At 39.1% G+C, this 17,518-nt stretch overlaps 1 protein-coding gene across 1 annotated transcript in view; it reads left to right on the top strand.

The window, feature by feature from the left end:
- The first annotated feature begins 10,181 nt into the window (after positions 1-10,181).
- The window catches only part of LOC124163477 (dynein regulatory complex protein 1), a 114,983-nt gene continuing 107,646 nt past the window's right edge, over positions 10,182-17,518 (top strand). The window contains exon 1 of the mRNA XM_046540411.1: positions 10,182-10,393. Within this exon, the coding sequence (XP_046396367.1) occupies positions 10,251-10,393 (143 nt within the window). The 5' untranslated portion in view covers positions 10,182-10,250. The remainder of the gene's footprint in view (positions 10,394-17,518) is intronic.

Here is a 17,518-nt window from a genome sequence, read left to right as displayed (position 1 = left end):
AAAGTTCCATTTCCCCCAAAAATCCAAAGTATTGTTTTCTTCAAAGACTTATGATTTGGTGGGGGTAGGAAAAAAAGTATTAAATAGTCACACAATACTGTGCTTATAGTGTTTCTTTGATGATGAACCTTACATAGCTGTGTGAAATGCATAAAGCAAAGCTCACTGATTGAAAGGTTTCTCCTGTTGCGAGATACCTGAAACAATGTATTCCTTCACTGGTTGACTAATTGATCGATATTTTTTATTTTATAATGCAGTGGAGGACTGCAAAAGTGGAAGAATATCAAGGGCAATTGCTTAAAATACAAAACAAAAGTAAAGGATCAGGACAAGCTCGGCTGTTTCTGCCAAGATGTCAAAAGGGCTGCTCTATCAGTAGATGTCATTTAGAGAGTGTTGAAACAGGAAAGGAGGTAAGAAAAAATTTAAAGTTTTTCCATTTGCCATGTAAAGGGCTAATTTTAATAAGATTTATGAATACACAGTTCTTCTCAGAACACAGAGAAATTCATATGGGAGGCATTACATATCAATGTTGGCAGAAAATTTTGAAATGGTAGCAAGTGAGAGATTGGAAATTATTAAGGTCATTAGAAAACGACGAAAAGAAGATCGATGAAGTTGACCATTTCATGGATTTAAAAATGAAACAATAGGGTGGTTTCCTATCATTTTTTCATTGCCTAAATCGAAAGAATTACTCCTGGAGTACGCATTTCACGCTTTTAGGTTTTTAAAGGACGATATCTATTTTTCGCGATTAAATGAAAAGTGAAAATTTTCAAGCACGCAAAATTGCGACGGCTTAGTATTAATGCTGGGAAAAGCCTGTGTGACGTCATTCTGGTTCCCTCTGCTTCCGTGTGAGGTGACCATGGGGAGAGGATATGTGTGCCGCTGCGATGCAGGTAGCAGAGTACCCTGCTAGCAGGTAGTGCTTGGCTTAAATTAGGATTATTAATACCTTATCAAATGAAGGAAACTTTCTGACCATAGGCAGTTTTAATATGTGATTATTGAGAGATGTTTCCTTGAACTCTGTGCCTCATGTATAATGCATAGGTAATCTCAGACAATGTAAAACTCCTATCTACTCGTATAGAAACTAGGTCCTTGTGACGTCACATGGAGTGGAATCGCATGGGCGCCAATCTGGCCTTTTTCAAATGAGGTTAAAATTGGCCATTGCCATTCGTCTAAACTGGGATTTCTAAAACCCAATAATTTGTATATAATGAATACACTAACGGTGGGTAACGAATCGCATTCGATGCCTTTGTTTTCTTTGATGAAGGAAACTACCCTATTGCCTGTCTACTCTTTTGACCTCCCAACGCATGTCCCTATGCAACTGCCCACATAATATCAAGAACATCTTCAGTTAATATCTAGAATATATCTTCTAGACATTTTGTAGATATATGAATGTCTGTTTTACTGATATCTACAAGATTTCTTGAGAAGATATTTTCTAGAAATTCATATTCAAATTGGACCCACTAGGAGAATAGGGAATTCCACTGAAAATGGATGATTATACAATAAAAACATACCCTTCGTGCTAAAAATTACAATGAAAGCAGTTCTTCTCTTACCTGCATATTATTCGTAAAATTCCAATTTTTAAATTGTCTTTGAATCTTGTGCTCAAAACGACCCATTGCCATTTTTGTATGAAGATTTTCACAGCTTCTTTTATCAATGTTGGTGGTTGTTTTCGGGATTTGCTGCGTAGGTAGGTAACATTTTCTTACTCGACGTTTCACTCATCTTACTGGGAGCGTTATCAAGAGAGAATGGGAGGGAAACCATTCTCGTCCCGAACTTACATAGGTTTCGTTAACCCATTGTTGACCCGATTTTGAATTTTCACGGAAGGCGATAGCCGTTGGTCATTAGATTGGGCCAGGAACCCTCTCCATATGTGGCTGAGGTTATATCCATCCTCCCTGTTGAAGTTGTCTGGCCTTTTCGCTATCTCGACGCATTCACGTATGAGGCACGGATGATATTCTTCCGTCTTCACCAATATCCGTGTAGCATTAAACATTATTTTACGCCCAGGGCTGGAGGTGTAATGTTCAGCGACCACAGATGCATCCCACTGATGTAGTTTCAACGCTCTTTCATGCTCTTTAAGCCTTTGGGAGATAGAACGCTTGCTCTATCCCATGTAGCTTCTGCCGCAGCAGCAGCTGGGAACCTCATACACTCCCATGGATTATAGGGGAGAATGGCTATCCTTCGGTGAAGGTAGGATATTTTTAATTTTCTTCACCGTGCAGAAGTGAGTCTTGATGTTGCCTTTTTGAAGGATTCTATCGATTCTATCGGTGACCCCAGAGATCAGTGGCGCAGCAAGGGGGGGTTTTGGGGGTTTCCCCTTTGGGGGATCCCCCTCAGAGATCAGAGAAATGCTTAAGTTTAATACATTTTACTTAATTGGATTGATATTACTAATAGAATAGTGTAAGGATTAATAAAATATCCCGTAAGCCTTAAACTCACCATTTTGAACCATTTATCTTAAAATTACGCAATTCATCAATCTCACATCTAACACTTATCCTGGTGGGTATTCCACACCCCCAAACACTCCGGTATTAGTTGCACCTGAACCCCCCCCCCCCCCCCCCCAGCCTCAATTCCTGGCTGCGACCCTGCCAGAGATGTATGGAAGTTTAGTGTATGCTAATGGCTTCTTCCCCTTGTGGTCGTCATCTTGAAGCAGAAATATTTCTTTCATCGCTCTTCTTATGAAAGAGACACTATAACCATTACCTTTCAGTGCCCACATAAGGTGTCGCATTTCACCACTGATATGCTCTGCATCACACACGATTTTGGCTCAGTGGGTAAGCGCAGTGGCGCAGCGAGGGGGGGGGGAGGGGGTTTGGAGGTTAACCCCCCCCCCCCCCCCAGAGCTCAGAGAAATATTTAAGTTTAATCCATTTTACTTAATTAGAATGATATTACTAATAGAATAGCGTAAGGATAAATAAAATGTCCCTCAGAAAGCCGTAAAACTCACCATTTTGAGCTGTTTATCTTATAATTCCTCAATTTATTAATCTCGCACCTACCGCTTATCCTGGTGGGTATACCATACCCCCACACACCCCGGTATTACTTGCACCTAAACCCCCCTCAGCCTTAATTCCTGGCTGGGCCCCTGGGTTAGCCTTTTTATAACGCATGCCTTTTGTGGTGGGTGGTGATTCAATGTTGAATTTAAATACCTGTCGTTGTGGATCTTCTTTCTATAACGCCAGAGTTAGAGAGTATTAGAAATAAAATTATTTTCTTACACAGATCTTATAAGGTACACTGTGATGTAAACGTCAGGAAGCTACTGTTACAATTACGTAAAGAATATAATACACGTATCATAAGTGCAAAAAAGATTTGCAACAACACAGCCATAAACAATTCTGGGAATAAAATTGCGGCAATGAGGAAAATAATCAACAAAGAAACTGGGAAAATTAAGAGCTCTCCGAATCAGTCAATATCACCAGATGTTTTCAACAAATTCTTTATAGAATCTGTGGATGATATCGTTACCGACACTACAGACCAAAGTAAGGCTCTTCAGCTCCTAAGTAAAAACTCTGTAAGTAATCAGCAGTGTCATTAGGAAGTGGATAACACCCCGTGAAGTCATAAAAACAATAAATTCACTTAAGATCTCGAACTCCAAGGATATCTATGGTCTTTCTAACAACCTACTCAAGAGCATAAAAGAAAATATTGCTGAACCACTCTGTATTATTTACAACACATGTCTTCAATCTGGGGTCTTTCCTACAGCTCTCAAATATTCAAGAGTGATCCCCATTCACAAGAAAGGGGCAAAGGATAACCCTCAGAATTATCATCCAATCTCTATGATACCTGTCTTTGGCAAAGTTTTTGAAGCTCTGATCAAATCCCAATTATATCTTTACCTAGAAAACAATAGTTTGCTCTCCCCTTCTCAATATGGTTTTCGTTCAGGAAAAACTACCACTCAGGCTTTGGAAATGGTTGTTAACAAAATCATAAGCTCTCTTGAAGAACAATCAAACCCTCTGCTAACTCTCTGTGACCTTTCCAAGGCTTTTGATTGTGTCCATCACCCTTTCCCAGTGAGAAATGGGTGGTGGAATCCACGTGGAACCCACGTGGAATCCACGTTGAGTGGTGGATATTTGGTGGTGGTGGATATTGAGTGGTTGGACCCACCTGGAATCCACGTTGATTTCAAGTGGATTTGTGGTGATTAGCATTAATTGTTAAACAGAATTTCTAATTTGTGGAACTTAACTCTCTGGTGACATTGCGTCATTTATCATCCTGAAACCACGCTAGTTATGTGAAAATGTATCGCACATTCTATTTTTATATAATTCGTGGAAAGGTAGCCATGAGAGCACATGAAAAATCGTAGACACATATATAGAAGGTTTAGATATACTAGAGTGGTTGAGGTTTTAATGGTTTTAGGACAGCACCAACTGCTGTTTTAATTTTTCCACCAAATTTCCACGTGGGTTCCACGTTGATTCCACGACCAAAAACACGTGGTATCCACGTTAATTCTCCACGTGGGTTCCACGTGGATTCTACCACCCATTTCTCACTGGGTTACTTCTAAAGAAACTGGAATTCTACGGAACCTCTGGTTTAGAACTTACACTTTTCCAGTCTTATCTCTCTGGTAGAACTCAATGTGTTGATCTGGATGGGCAAAAATCTTCTTCAATTAAAATTCAATATGGAGTTCCCCAGGGTTCTGTCCTGGGACCTTTACTTTTTTTAATAATGATAAACGATCTCCCCAACAACCTCCCATCAGACTCGATCCTGTGTGCTGATGATGCAACAAATATTGCACAACTGCAAAAATTTATCGGATGCCTACAGCCTTCTTGACAGCAATCTAAGTACAGCCACAACATGGTTTAAAACTAATGGTTTTACACTAAATAAAGACAAAACGCAAAATCTCATCTGTAGCCTAAAATCCCTAATGCGCGCGGCGCACACAGTAAAACTTTTAGGATTTCACCTAGACTCAAAACTAAATTGGACTGCACACATTTCAGAGATCACAAAAAAACTCTCAAAATCACTGTACTTATTGAGGAAGCTAAGCTTTATAATCCCCTCAGAACATCTCAAGTCCATTTACTATGCTCTTTTCAACAGTCACTTGAGTTATGGGCTAGAGATCTGGGGTAATGCCCCAGCCACAAAATCTGTTTTTCTGTTACAGAAAAAAGCCATAAGAATAATAACTCATTCTCCCTCTACTGAACATTGTAGGCCATTATTCAGGAAACTGAATATACTGACCGTCTGCAGTCTGTATGTATATAGAGTACTTGTACATACGAAAGACATCTCCAGTCTTTTACAATAAGATCCGACATACATGACCATGACACTAGAAGAAATAATCACCTATTTGCAGGTCAAATGAGACTAAATATAACACAAAATTCCTTTTCAAACATGGGCATTAAGCTCTTCAATCATTTACCTGAGTCTGCAAGAGGAAGCAGCAGTACAAAATTCAAATCTGTTGTACACTCCTGGCTAGCATCTAAATCGCTGTACTCCGCGTGAATGAGTTTTTCACTCATGCAGCAGATATGGTTTTCTGAATAATCTTGTTCTTTATTTAAGTTGCAAATTGTAATTATATGTAAAAATAGTGAACTGACGAGGTCAATTGTAAACCATTTACTTAAGGACCAATAAATCTATTATTATTATTATTATACACTGAATGACCTAGGCTTCCATCCTTTTTTTTTTAACCAGGACATCTAGGAAAGGGAGACAACCTCTGTCTTCAAGTTCTTTTGTGAATTTGATGTCTGGATGTACTGTATTTAGATGTTTGTGGAATGCCTCAAGTTTTTCTTTCCCATGTGGCCAGATCACAAAAGTGTCATCTACATATCTCAACCAGCATGATGGTTTCTCTTCACTCATCTCAAGTGCCTTCTTCTAAAAAAAACTCCATATATAAATTGGCTATTACGGGAGAAAGCGGGGAACCCTTTGCTGCACCACTTTTTTGTTCATATATTTCCCCGTTGTATAGGAAATAATTGTTTCGAAGGCAGAATTCAACCAATTTTGGGTAGTCCTCTGGAAGTCCATCACCTGTAAGAGTTTTAAAAAAATACCCTACCTATGCGTATTCATAAATCTTATCAAAATTCGCCCTTCACACAGCAAATAGAAAAACTTTCAATTTTTTCTTACTTATTGTTGCTTATATGGTCTAAGCCATGGAGCGAGTCTGCTTACTATTGCATTCTGACGTCACAGGGCATTTTTGTAGTGCGAAAGAATTTAGTAATTTTTGCAAACTTTGAAGATCTCTAGCAACTAGAATATTATGAATTATGAAGTCATAATTTGCATTCGTTAATAACTTTAACTTACTTATCTAAACTTGTAAAAAAATTACCTTTTTAATTTTATGAGAGCACCCCATTCAGGATAAATGACTCTAATATAATATGTTTTGGAATAACAAGAGTTTATTTTTCAACTGACAGCCTATACTGGTGGAGCAGGAGGTGATGGTATGGTGTCTTCAGTGGATTCTTCGTTAATATTGGAACCTCTCAGGCTTTCGCTTCTTTCTATAATAGGGGCTTCCTCCTCCGATTCCAAGTTTGAAGTTTCCAAATCAGCTTACAATTTCCTCTTACATCTCTCAAAGGATTCTGCAACATTATCAATGAATGTTGATTGTGTCTTGCAGTATATGCCTTGAAGAATTTTTAATGCAAGTTTTTACCCACGTATTTAAACTAGACTACAATTTTGACATAGGTACCTTTCATTCCATTGCATTGCATTTGTTTGTTGATGGTAACTAAGCTGAGACAGTTCATATAGTTACCTATAAATTTTGATTAATTAAATAATAATAAATTTTTCTTAAATTGAGGTTGTCTGCTGTTTCATCTCAAATATTTCTGGTATTTTTGAAGGCTACATACCTAATACCAACGATGAATGGGAGGATTTCATGTGACCAAAATGCTGTAAAGTAAGTAGTGATGGCATAAACCACTCTTTTTGTGGAGCTCACATTCCAGAGAGCAGCTTGCACAGTGCGACTTAGCAAAGTGCTTCTGGGTTGAGGGGAGGGGGGCAGTGCCTCACATAGAAAATGATTGTGGAAGGAGTCATGTGCACATGGAGTCTGACATCCACCGCTCACGACTCCAACATGCACATTGTGTGCTGAGGGAGTCGTGAGCGCTGGGAGTCTGACGCCTAGCACAACTCCAGTGCACATTGTTTGCGAAGGGAGTCATGTGTGCATGGAGTCAGACTTCTACCGCTTACGACTCCAACACTCACAGTGTACGCGGAGGGAGTCGTTTGCGGAGGGGAGAGAGTTGTGTGCGGACTGCAGAGGGGAGGGAGTTGCGACTCACCAAATAAGACTCTCTTGCCTCATAGCTCTATCTGCTGAGTTGCACATTTGAACTGACTCACTCACACAGTGCCCATCACTAAAAGTAAGCATTTGAAGAGACCTCATTAGTGTGGTAGAAAAGTCCATTTATTGATTTGCCTGTTGACCAGCACTTGTGAATGCCTGAGTTAAGCCTAGCAGGGCATTAATAAAGCATTTAGTTGGCGTTTACATGGGAGAAGTCTAACTAGAAGTTTGAATCGCTCCACAAACTCATGGAAATTGCCAAAACACTAGGGGAATGCCATGAAAATGCTTCACTACCCATTCCCTCTCTTTGCAAAACCTCGCAAAGAAAGTAAGTATGTACTTACATACGTAGAGTGAAACATGCCCAAATGGTCACCCTCATTCATAGGTCACCTCCATTAGAAGCCAGTTTTCTATGGATTTGTATCAATTTCCAATACAAATATGTAGATTCCACCTCTTTACAGTGGCCACCTCCTTTAATTTACAATGGTATAGATGTGGGAGGAAGAAAACCGGCATCAGCATTAGCCTGCTAATATAAACCTATGGCTCTTGGCACACCACGGCTTTATGTCCCATCCAATCATTGGAGTGCCATGCTTGAAGTTTCCGCGGCCCAGAACTGAAGTAGGGTTTGGATATTCTCTGAAAAATCCCCATCACCACCGGAATTTTAACCTGACCATCAGGGTGGAAAGCCAACACACTACTTATGGAAAAACATTTGCTTTGCAACTGCTTTAGAATCCTCTTGAAACTGCTTTGAAACATCAAAGTCTATCATGGAACTGCGGTGAAACTCATATGTGCCAAACATTGGATTTATGAAGAAATCTGTAACTCATTATGGTAATTCCCTCTCAAACTGCTTTGTACAGAGTGTGTCCATGTGTAGCTGCTTTCTACACATAGGAACTCCTTTTGAAGGATTCAACAGGATTTTGAGGTGTCATCATTTGTATTGTAACAGCTATGTGTGGAGAAGATTCACGAGTAACTATACTTACCACACATTTGCAATTCCTTTTGAAAGATGCCATGCAATTTTTTGATGTCATCATTTGTTTTGGAACTGGCTTCTACACTATGAAACATGCCAATGTATGAAGTTCAGTCTGCTTCGTTTGATCTAGTAAATGAAAATTCTCTAATACCCAGACAGCACCGACAAGTCATTTACACATGTTTTTTTGGTGGAAATACAGTGTAAAAATAATACTCGGGTATTGTCAGCATAAAACCCGTGTATCGATGCATTCAACTATAGTAACCGCTCATTTAAGCCATACTATACAAATGAGTTCCACATGTGAATGAGTGCAGGGGCAGACCCAGGATTTCTTTCTGGGGGGGGGGGGGGGCACAAGGATACCTCGTAATACAAAACGAGTACAATGATAATGGGACCGTATTAAAAAACTTGCATATTTTTCGAGGGTCTGGGGGGGGAGGGGAAAGTGCCCCCGTGCCCCCCCCCTCCCTAGATCCGCCTATGAATGAGTGCATACAAATCTGTTCCAATATTTATGCCAAATGAGTTTCAAAGGTTGAAAAGGTGAGGAAATTATTGTTTCATATCAGTTTCCATGGCAAATCCAAAGCAGTTCAAAATGTGTTAGAAAATGTGAATTAGAAAGGTATATAAATGAGCTGATGACATGGCAGGATGGGGCACCATCCTGCCATGTCATCAGCTCATTTATATGTGATGTCACATGTGATGTCATGAAATGATATGTATCTCGTTTCAATTCTACATCAGTTCAAAATGTTAGTGGATTCGGTGTTATTGGAATTTTACCAGAAAACGAAATAGAGCTGAGCATAGATGTGATTTACCATGAAAATATATTTCCATCAATCAGTAGGTCAAGTCAGTCTTCTTCCAAGATTTAAGTTCCTAGGGCATTTGAATGGGAAAGAAATAATGTTGTTAAAATTAGTCAAATTTGAAGAATAACGAATATATAGAAAAGAATTTAAAATGCATTTTTCCAGGAGTTGTTCTGCTTCATTGCAAACGATCACATCCTATATTCTCATTAAAAAATGTGCAAAATGATGAGACGATTAAAAAGCAGATACATATAGAGAGCAATCTGGGAACCCTTATGAATCACAAGGGTTCCCGCAGATCCCTTCCCCTTTCAGGTGAAACGTTAGAAATTAAATCTAAATACAAGTGTGGGCTGCGGGATTGGTTGTTGTTAGTAGCTGTTAATTTTAAAAAGTACGATGTAATCATTGATGTTATGGTAGCTATCTTAAGAACAAAAAGAGCACTTAAGACAAATTTTTCAGATGGGAGTCTTCAACATCACCCACACATCCTTGCACAGAAACCATTACCCATTTCGGCGAATTACACAAGTTACTGTTTAGGCGTAAGTACTCATGATACAACCCATATTATTACTATAAAGATTTTTAGTCGACTTGACCAATGATTTTCTCTACGAGATGACCCTCAAGTGGAAAAAATCGGCATCTGTATGAGCTACTCTGTCAATACTGACTGAATATTTAACGAGCGCTATACCTACTAAAGTACAAACAATACTACCATAATCTGTAGCTTAATCATGAATTTTATCCTCGAAAATTCATGAAAATATTATTGAAACCATGAGGAGACAACACCCAAATTCAAATTTCGCGCTATCTCCGTCGCGTAGGGAAGTTTGCCGCCATTTCTTGAAACGCAGTTGTTGACAATCGCAAGGACCGTGACTGCTGTCAAGGAGGGCTACCGCAAGATATTTTATCATTTTCGTGACCAAATATGAGTGAAAAAGTGGATTCCGAAGTAAATGAAAAAGGTGCAAATGTGAAAACCGTCGAACCAGATATAAACTCAACTGATCCGGAGCAGAGAAAATTGGCTCGTAGGCTACGCATTCAGCGACGCGTGGAAGCATCTAAAAAGTAACAATTTCTTTAACCTTTGGATTTTTATTAATTCAAATGTCTAAATTTAAGGACAATTAAGTCATCCTCATTGTAGCACTTGCTCAATGCATAGTTTCCAGTGCAAATTTACACTTAAAAGTGTTCGTTCGATGCGTGTGTTCTCCGATTGTCGGATGCGTCTTTTGCGTGATCAAAGTTTTTCTTCGGTGAAGTGGCATCCAACACGTATCTTCACCATAATTATCCTTATTCTCGCATCCACCCCTGATTATGCACTGTACAAATAAAATGTTTCCCTGCGGTAATATCCGGTTTCTTTACTTCTATCATCCTTATGCTGGTGAAATTATACCCTGTAAACACAAATAGGTGCAGCAGCGCTGCACAGGGGTTTCACAGCTGCAAGTTCGTTTCCGTTTAAATGAAGCGCGGTAACAGCGCTTGTGCAGCGCTCTTTCGCAGCACGCTGGCGAAACATGCAATTGCAGCGCATCAACAGCGCATGCCCAAAGCATGCCTGCAGCACGCTGCTGGAGCGCTGCAAATGCGAGTTTGTGCAACAATCCTCCGCTACGCGATACGCGATTGTTTAACAGGGTGCTTGGGAAGTTTGCTGAGGCTATGGCGGCCAACGTTGTGGAACTGTTGATCGTCCTTGGGGATTCTAATTAGGTAAGAATTTATCATCTTCTTTTAAAATGTATAATTTTAGTTACTTTAAATTCAATGCTCCTTGAAATTAGGTAGAATTGGCATTCTTTCATGGTGAATATAAACTCATTTTAAGAGTGAGTGTTTTTGTTTACATACGTGGTCGTAGTTATGTTTGGAACCATGGAAATAAGCTTGAAAATAATAATAATATAGGTTTCCATTAATAGTGAAATAGGAAATTTGTAACGCATATCTCAGGAAAAGTTCACAGCTGAAAAGTTTTTAGTTAGCCAACCTTTTTCGTAAAATACTAAAAAGATTGTCTAACGAGATGGGCTGACGCGGGAGTGAAAAAATCATTAAAGCGACAGAGAGAATGCCCTGCTAAAATGGAAGATGTCAATACTGATTTATCCAGTAATTATCTTGTGTTACTAATTAAAAAATATAAGTTGTTTAAAGTTTAAGTAAGCCTTCAAGAATGCATTGACGAATTTTAAAATGAAAACGCTGGTAGAGGAGTAACGGGATAACTCAAAAGCATTTTGGTCTGGTGTTAGGGAAGTACGAGCAATGTAAAATATCTTCCGTTTGATCGCTAAAATACGATGATGGATAAGTATTAGCAAACAGTTTCGTGAAAGTCAATTTATTGAATTCCTACTTCAAGAGTGTGTTCACTGAACCTTCTGAGAACAAATTAGAAAATATTGACAATGTTTTTGCAAGTTCTAGCTTCAGGGTAGATTGCCTTCATGAGTGTTTGGCAAGTTTAGCCTTTATATAAATGAGAGAGTGTAATTTTCTGGCGTATGTAACATTGTTGTGACCGTGTGGTGTGCATGTGGGAATCCTCTTGCGTGCTTATGATTCATCATGATAAATATTATAATTATTACAAAGCTATTCTTGGTATAGTTTTTACTCTTGTCATTTATTCCTTCCCTCCTTTTACAATTGATCTCCCATTGAGTGCGTCTTTTGTATCAGTAGTTGCTTTATGTGTGTTCTTTGGTATTTCCTCAGATGCTGATAAGAAGCCTACGCTGGTTCATGTTGGTTTTGGTAAAATAAATAAAAAGATAGGAGAGTGGTACCAGCAATTGCACCAGGATAAGGAGATCTGTTTTTGTCAGTGATTGTGTATACTGTTGTATTATTATGAATATATGCTTTTATTTTTCATTGAATGGCTCTTGCTTCATCTGATGTGTCTAGCATAATTACTTTAAACGACCACTGTTTATTCTCTAATTTTCAGTTTTGTATTTCGAAGAAAGAGCATAAAAACTTCCACTGCTATTGTATGCCATGCAATTCTGCCCTTGGGTACTGTCATTTTGTTCTGTAACTAGGAATTGTGGTGCATTCTCATTCTATATTGAGTACTATGTTTGTTGCCTTTGCTTTTGATGATTTTTCGTTGCATTGCTTCTGCTGACATATGCATTAATTACTTAACATGAATTTTGTTTATTCTCTAATTTTCAAATTTATATTCTGAGGAGAGGGCAGAGAAACTTCCACTGCCATTAATTGCTATTTAAATCTGGCCTTGCATACTGTCTCTTTGTTCTGTAACTTTTTGGGATGCAAATTAAAAGATGCGCTGAAAATAAATTTTTTAAGCATATTTTGAATTTTATTTTTCTACCATAAACTCATTCTGCTGTAAGGATAATGCTATATAGCGAATGGTGAGTAAGTATCTGTGTTTAAGGTATGCTTAGTTATTCTGAGGATTGTTGTACGCTTTGTATGGAGTGGTTACCAGTTCTTAATTTTGCATTCTTTTTTTGATTCGAGATTTGAGAACTAGTGCTGTTTTGGCTGAGTGAAGTACTGATGGTAAGCCTAGAGTGAAAGTCTATGGAAATTTTACTTTCTAGGTTATGACCGTCATGGAATTCTACCGTGTGTGCCAAACTCCTTGTCAAGGTAATTTCGTTTTGGTTTACTACCCTGTGGCCATAGTTATGCAGGTTATTCCGGACCTTTTCATTGATGGTATGCTTTCAGTGTAAATCCCCAAAAGCAATTCCATCATTCATGTGCAGGTCTGAATTATCATCGCTGCTATGCTCGTAGATATGTCTACTTGTCCGGGCACTAGTCAGCCTGGCAGGTGAATGAAGAAATAGCTATTGGGCATAAGTTATGAAGGAGTACTGAAATAAATTATTAGGTCTTGATTGAACTGCATAATTCAATCAAGACCTAATAATTTATTTCAGTACTCTTTCATAGCGTATGCCCAATAGCTATTTCTTCATTCACCTGCCAGGCTGACTAGTGCCCGGACAAGTAGGCATATCTACGAGCATAGCAACGATGATAATTCAGACCTGCACATGAATGATGGAATTGCTTTTGGGGATAGGCCACCGGGTAGTAATTGGCAAGGATAAGCTTGATTCAGTACGCAATTAAAGCGAAATTCGGGCGCCGCAGCACCGCTGGTGTAGCGTTGCTAATGCATTTCTACAGCGCTGCAAGACGGTTGTTGCAGTGCTGCCGCAGCAACTGAACGGCGCTGCTGCAGCTGTTCAGCAGCGCTCGTGATGCTCCTCCGTTACGCTGCCGCAGCTGTTCTGCAGCGCTACAGTGGCGCTCTAGCAGCGCGTGTGGCATTCAAAAAACGGAAATTTGAAGGTTGCTGTCGCGCGTCAGCAGCGCGTGGGCACCGTCTGCAGCGCTACGGTGCAGCGCTTCAGCAGCTATTTGTGTTTACAGGGTAGCTTCTAATAAAAGTTTTTAAATTTGAGTCGCAGCGTTATTGAGTGTATGATATATTGGAAGAAAGTGGTTGGGCGTCTAAAATGCAACGAAGCCCATTTATTTAGCAACCAGGGAGAGAATCAACCGTCATTTATCAAGTTATTGCCCGTCTGATAAGGTTATGTCAAATCATATTATTACAATCAACGCAAGTTGTTATTTGGCTGAAAGGCTCTTTGGCATCCCATTGCCTCGGCATGTATGACCAAGTTGATGTCATATTACTTGTTATCGATTGCCTCTGTCTCCTGGAAAATTTAAGTTGGCGCCTAAGAACTTATTTACTACTCATAGAAGGCCTTGCTGTAGGAAGGATTGCTACATTCGTTGGTATGGAAGCTGAATTCTTAAACTCATTTGTGTGCTTCGATTATGTTGGTATACACAGCGCAAAAGCTAACGATTTTAGAGAAAATTTGAATTAAATGGGAGAAGCCATATACAAGAATTCTCAGTTTCATTCAAGGGAAAGACAATATGTTGGATATGAAGGATTGGAATAACATATGGTGCAGAGAGTAGGTGTGGAAGTATAGTTCATGAATTCAGATGGTGGAAATTTAAATAAGTGAATCAAGACTTAAGAGAACTTCTCAAATAAAAAAGAGTGTGGTGGTGGCAAACACCAACTCCATGAATTCTAGGTGGAGAATGGGTCACATACTTCTTGCGACTAAGAACTGAGGCAAACACCAGAGCTGGTCACACACGTCTTTATTCTGCAATCAGAACAGAGAAACAGATTTGTATAGTGCAGTGATATCGAGGAAAAATTTAATAAAAGAAGAACTATAATGTTAGTACACAAGGGCGCACTATAGTGGGGGCAAGCCATGGTTGTTCAAGTTGTAAGTAAGATTTAAGCAGGGAAAAGGAGAATGAAATCAACATTTTAAAGAAACTGTTAAAGCTCTCTATTAGTTTTTAAAATGATTTGCTTGAAAAATATAATTTTCCTTAAAAACATTTACGATTTTTGCTTCTAGGGGGGGAGAGCTGCCCCCTCCTGCCCCTCGATGGGTATGCCCATGAATCAAAGTGTAGAAATTTAACCCTTGGGCTGCGGGAGTTCATGATTTTAGCAGCCATCCAGTACATAGGAGACTCCCTGTGCAGGAGGCACCCCTTACCACTAAGGCTGCTCTTGTAGAGTTTGGCCATGGCCTCCTTTAATACTGGTATGAAAGGTGGCCATGGTTTGGCCCCTTAGTTCCTAATGGTGAGGGAAAGTGTCCAAAAAGGTAGTTTCCTTCATCAAAGAAAACAAATGTCGTCCTGCGTCGTATCAGCGCTCAAAGCCTCGCCCCAAGGTCACCTCACTTGCGGCAGCGGGATCCAGAACGACGTCACACAAAGATTTCCCCGCATTCATACTTAGCTGTCGCGTTTTCGCACACTTGAAAATTTTCACTTTTCATTTAATCACAAAAAATAGATATTGTCATATAAAAATCTAAAAGCGTGAAATACATACTCCAGGAGTAATAATCTTTTGAATTAGGCTATAAAAAAATAATAGGAAACCACCCTAATGCTAGATATCCAGGTAGCTATGAACATTTTGGGTAAATGCCGCAGACATCTTGTAAAATGTATACAAATGTTTCTGCACTCTACAGTTCACACTCCCTCTCACTCTTTGGACATTAGCAGTAAATGAAGATATGTATACAATTCATCATGTAAAACAAAAAATGAGAACAGTCCCAGACTGTATTTAAGTTTTTAATGCTCAACCTTGCACAGACTTTTAGTCATAATGTCAGACACTATTAGTTCAGTCGGTAGATATTCCACATTTATTACATTTTTCTCAATCGACTTCCTAGTGAAATGATATCGGACGACAATCTGTTTTGTCCTGGTGTGTAACACTGGGTTAGGACACTGGCACAATTTAACAATAGCACTTTGATTGTTACCATAAATTTTCACAGTTTTTACCTTATTTAACAACTGTGACATTAAGAATCTTGGATAAATAGCCTCTCTTGATCATTCTGAAAGAGCTCCATATTCAGATTCGGTGCTTGAGAGAGCAACAAATCTCTGTGTCGGATTTCTCCAAGATATGGCATTGGAGGCAAACACTGAAGTTTATCACACATGTCTTCATTCAGCAAATAACAAAACAGAACAGAGAAAAATATAAATAGGATGGTGATTCATGAGGAAAAATGAATGAAAGAAGAACAATAATGTCTGCAAAGTGTACAACTTATCATTAGTAAATGCTGGAAGATAATAAGAGCCAGCGTTATATACCTAAGCTACATACTGATAAGGTAAAGATACAAAAAAAATCAGGGTAGGTAAGCAGTGTAATACCAAACATTCTCCGCAACATGAATGAATTGGAGAGGTACAAGAGCTGCCACTGCTGGCAACCAATACCCTGAAGAATAGTATTGATGGATGGCTGGAAATGATTGGGAAAAGGTATTTTCCCGCGAAGAATACTATTAAAGAAAATGTAAGAGATCTGTAAAATTTAGCAGCTCCTGGAGAATACAAAATCAGTAGAGAAATTGGCCACCAAAGCATTTTGTGAAGAAGCTTGATACCTACTATTCCATTACAGTGATGATTCTCTTATTTGGAAACTACTTGAAATTTCCACAAGCCTGGGAAGTCAACGCAATTCAAGTGGAATACCACTGTCACTGTGCCATTGATGGAAATGGAAAGACCTCTGTGATGTTATATTTTGATCATACTTTGAAACTCTTGCTGAAAATACCAGTCGGCCTGAGTGGTAGCTGGTTAAAGTCCTTGCCTGCCAAGCAAGAGGTTGCAGGCTTAAGGTCCACTTGGGTAGGCTGTCCCTTTCCAGAGCATGGCTTTTCGTGCACGTGTAATAAGGTAGTTTCCTTCATCAAAGAAAACGAAAGGCATTGATTGCGATTCGTTACCCACCATTAGTGTCTTCATAATATACAAATTATTTGGTTTTAGAAATCCCAGTTTAAATGAATGGCAACGGTCAATTTTAACCGCGTTTGAAAATGGCCAGATTGGCGCCCATGCAATGCCACTCCATGTGGCATCACAGGGACCTAGTTTCTATACGAGTAGATAGGAGTTTTACATCGTCTGAGATTACCAATGCATGCATGAGGCACAGAGCTCAGGGAAACATGTCTTAATAATCACCTATTAAAACTGGCTAAGGTCGGAAAGTTTTCTTCGTTTGATAAGGTATGAATAATCCTTATTTAAGCCAAGCGCTACCAGCTAGCATGGTATTCAGCTACCTGCTAGCATCGTGCGTCGTATCAGCGCTCAGAGCCTCGCCCCAAGGTCACCTCACTTGCGGCAGCGGGAACCAGAATGACGTCACACAAAGATTTCCCCGCATTCATACTTAGCTGTCGTGTTTTCGCGCGCTTGCAAATTTTCACTTTTAATTTAATCGCGAAAAATAGATATCGTCATTTAAAAATCTGAAAGCGTGAAATATGTACTCAAGGAGTAATAATCTTTCGATGTAGGCAATAACAAAATAATTGGAAACCACCCTACAGTTAAATTTGTTTAAAACTCCAATTTAAATGGCCATTGTGTGCTGTATTTCGGTGGTGCTGCAATTAATAAAAAAATAAAATAGGCTGAAGAATGTAATGAAAAATGGAATAAAACTTGTTTAGAGTTAGGAAAAGTTAGAGGAAAAGTGGCAGCACTCTATCAGAGGTTACTGTTTCAAAAAAG

This window comes from Ischnura elegans, chromosome 8 (assembly GCF_921293095.1).
Source record: "Ischnura elegans chromosome 8, ioIscEleg1.1, whole genome shotgun sequence".
NCBI lineage: Eukaryota > Metazoa > Arthropoda > Insecta > Odonata > Coenagrionidae > Ischnura > Ischnura elegans.
The sequence above is the reverse complement of the archived record's forward strand: the minus strand, read 5'-3'. Positions and strand labels throughout refer to the sequence as shown.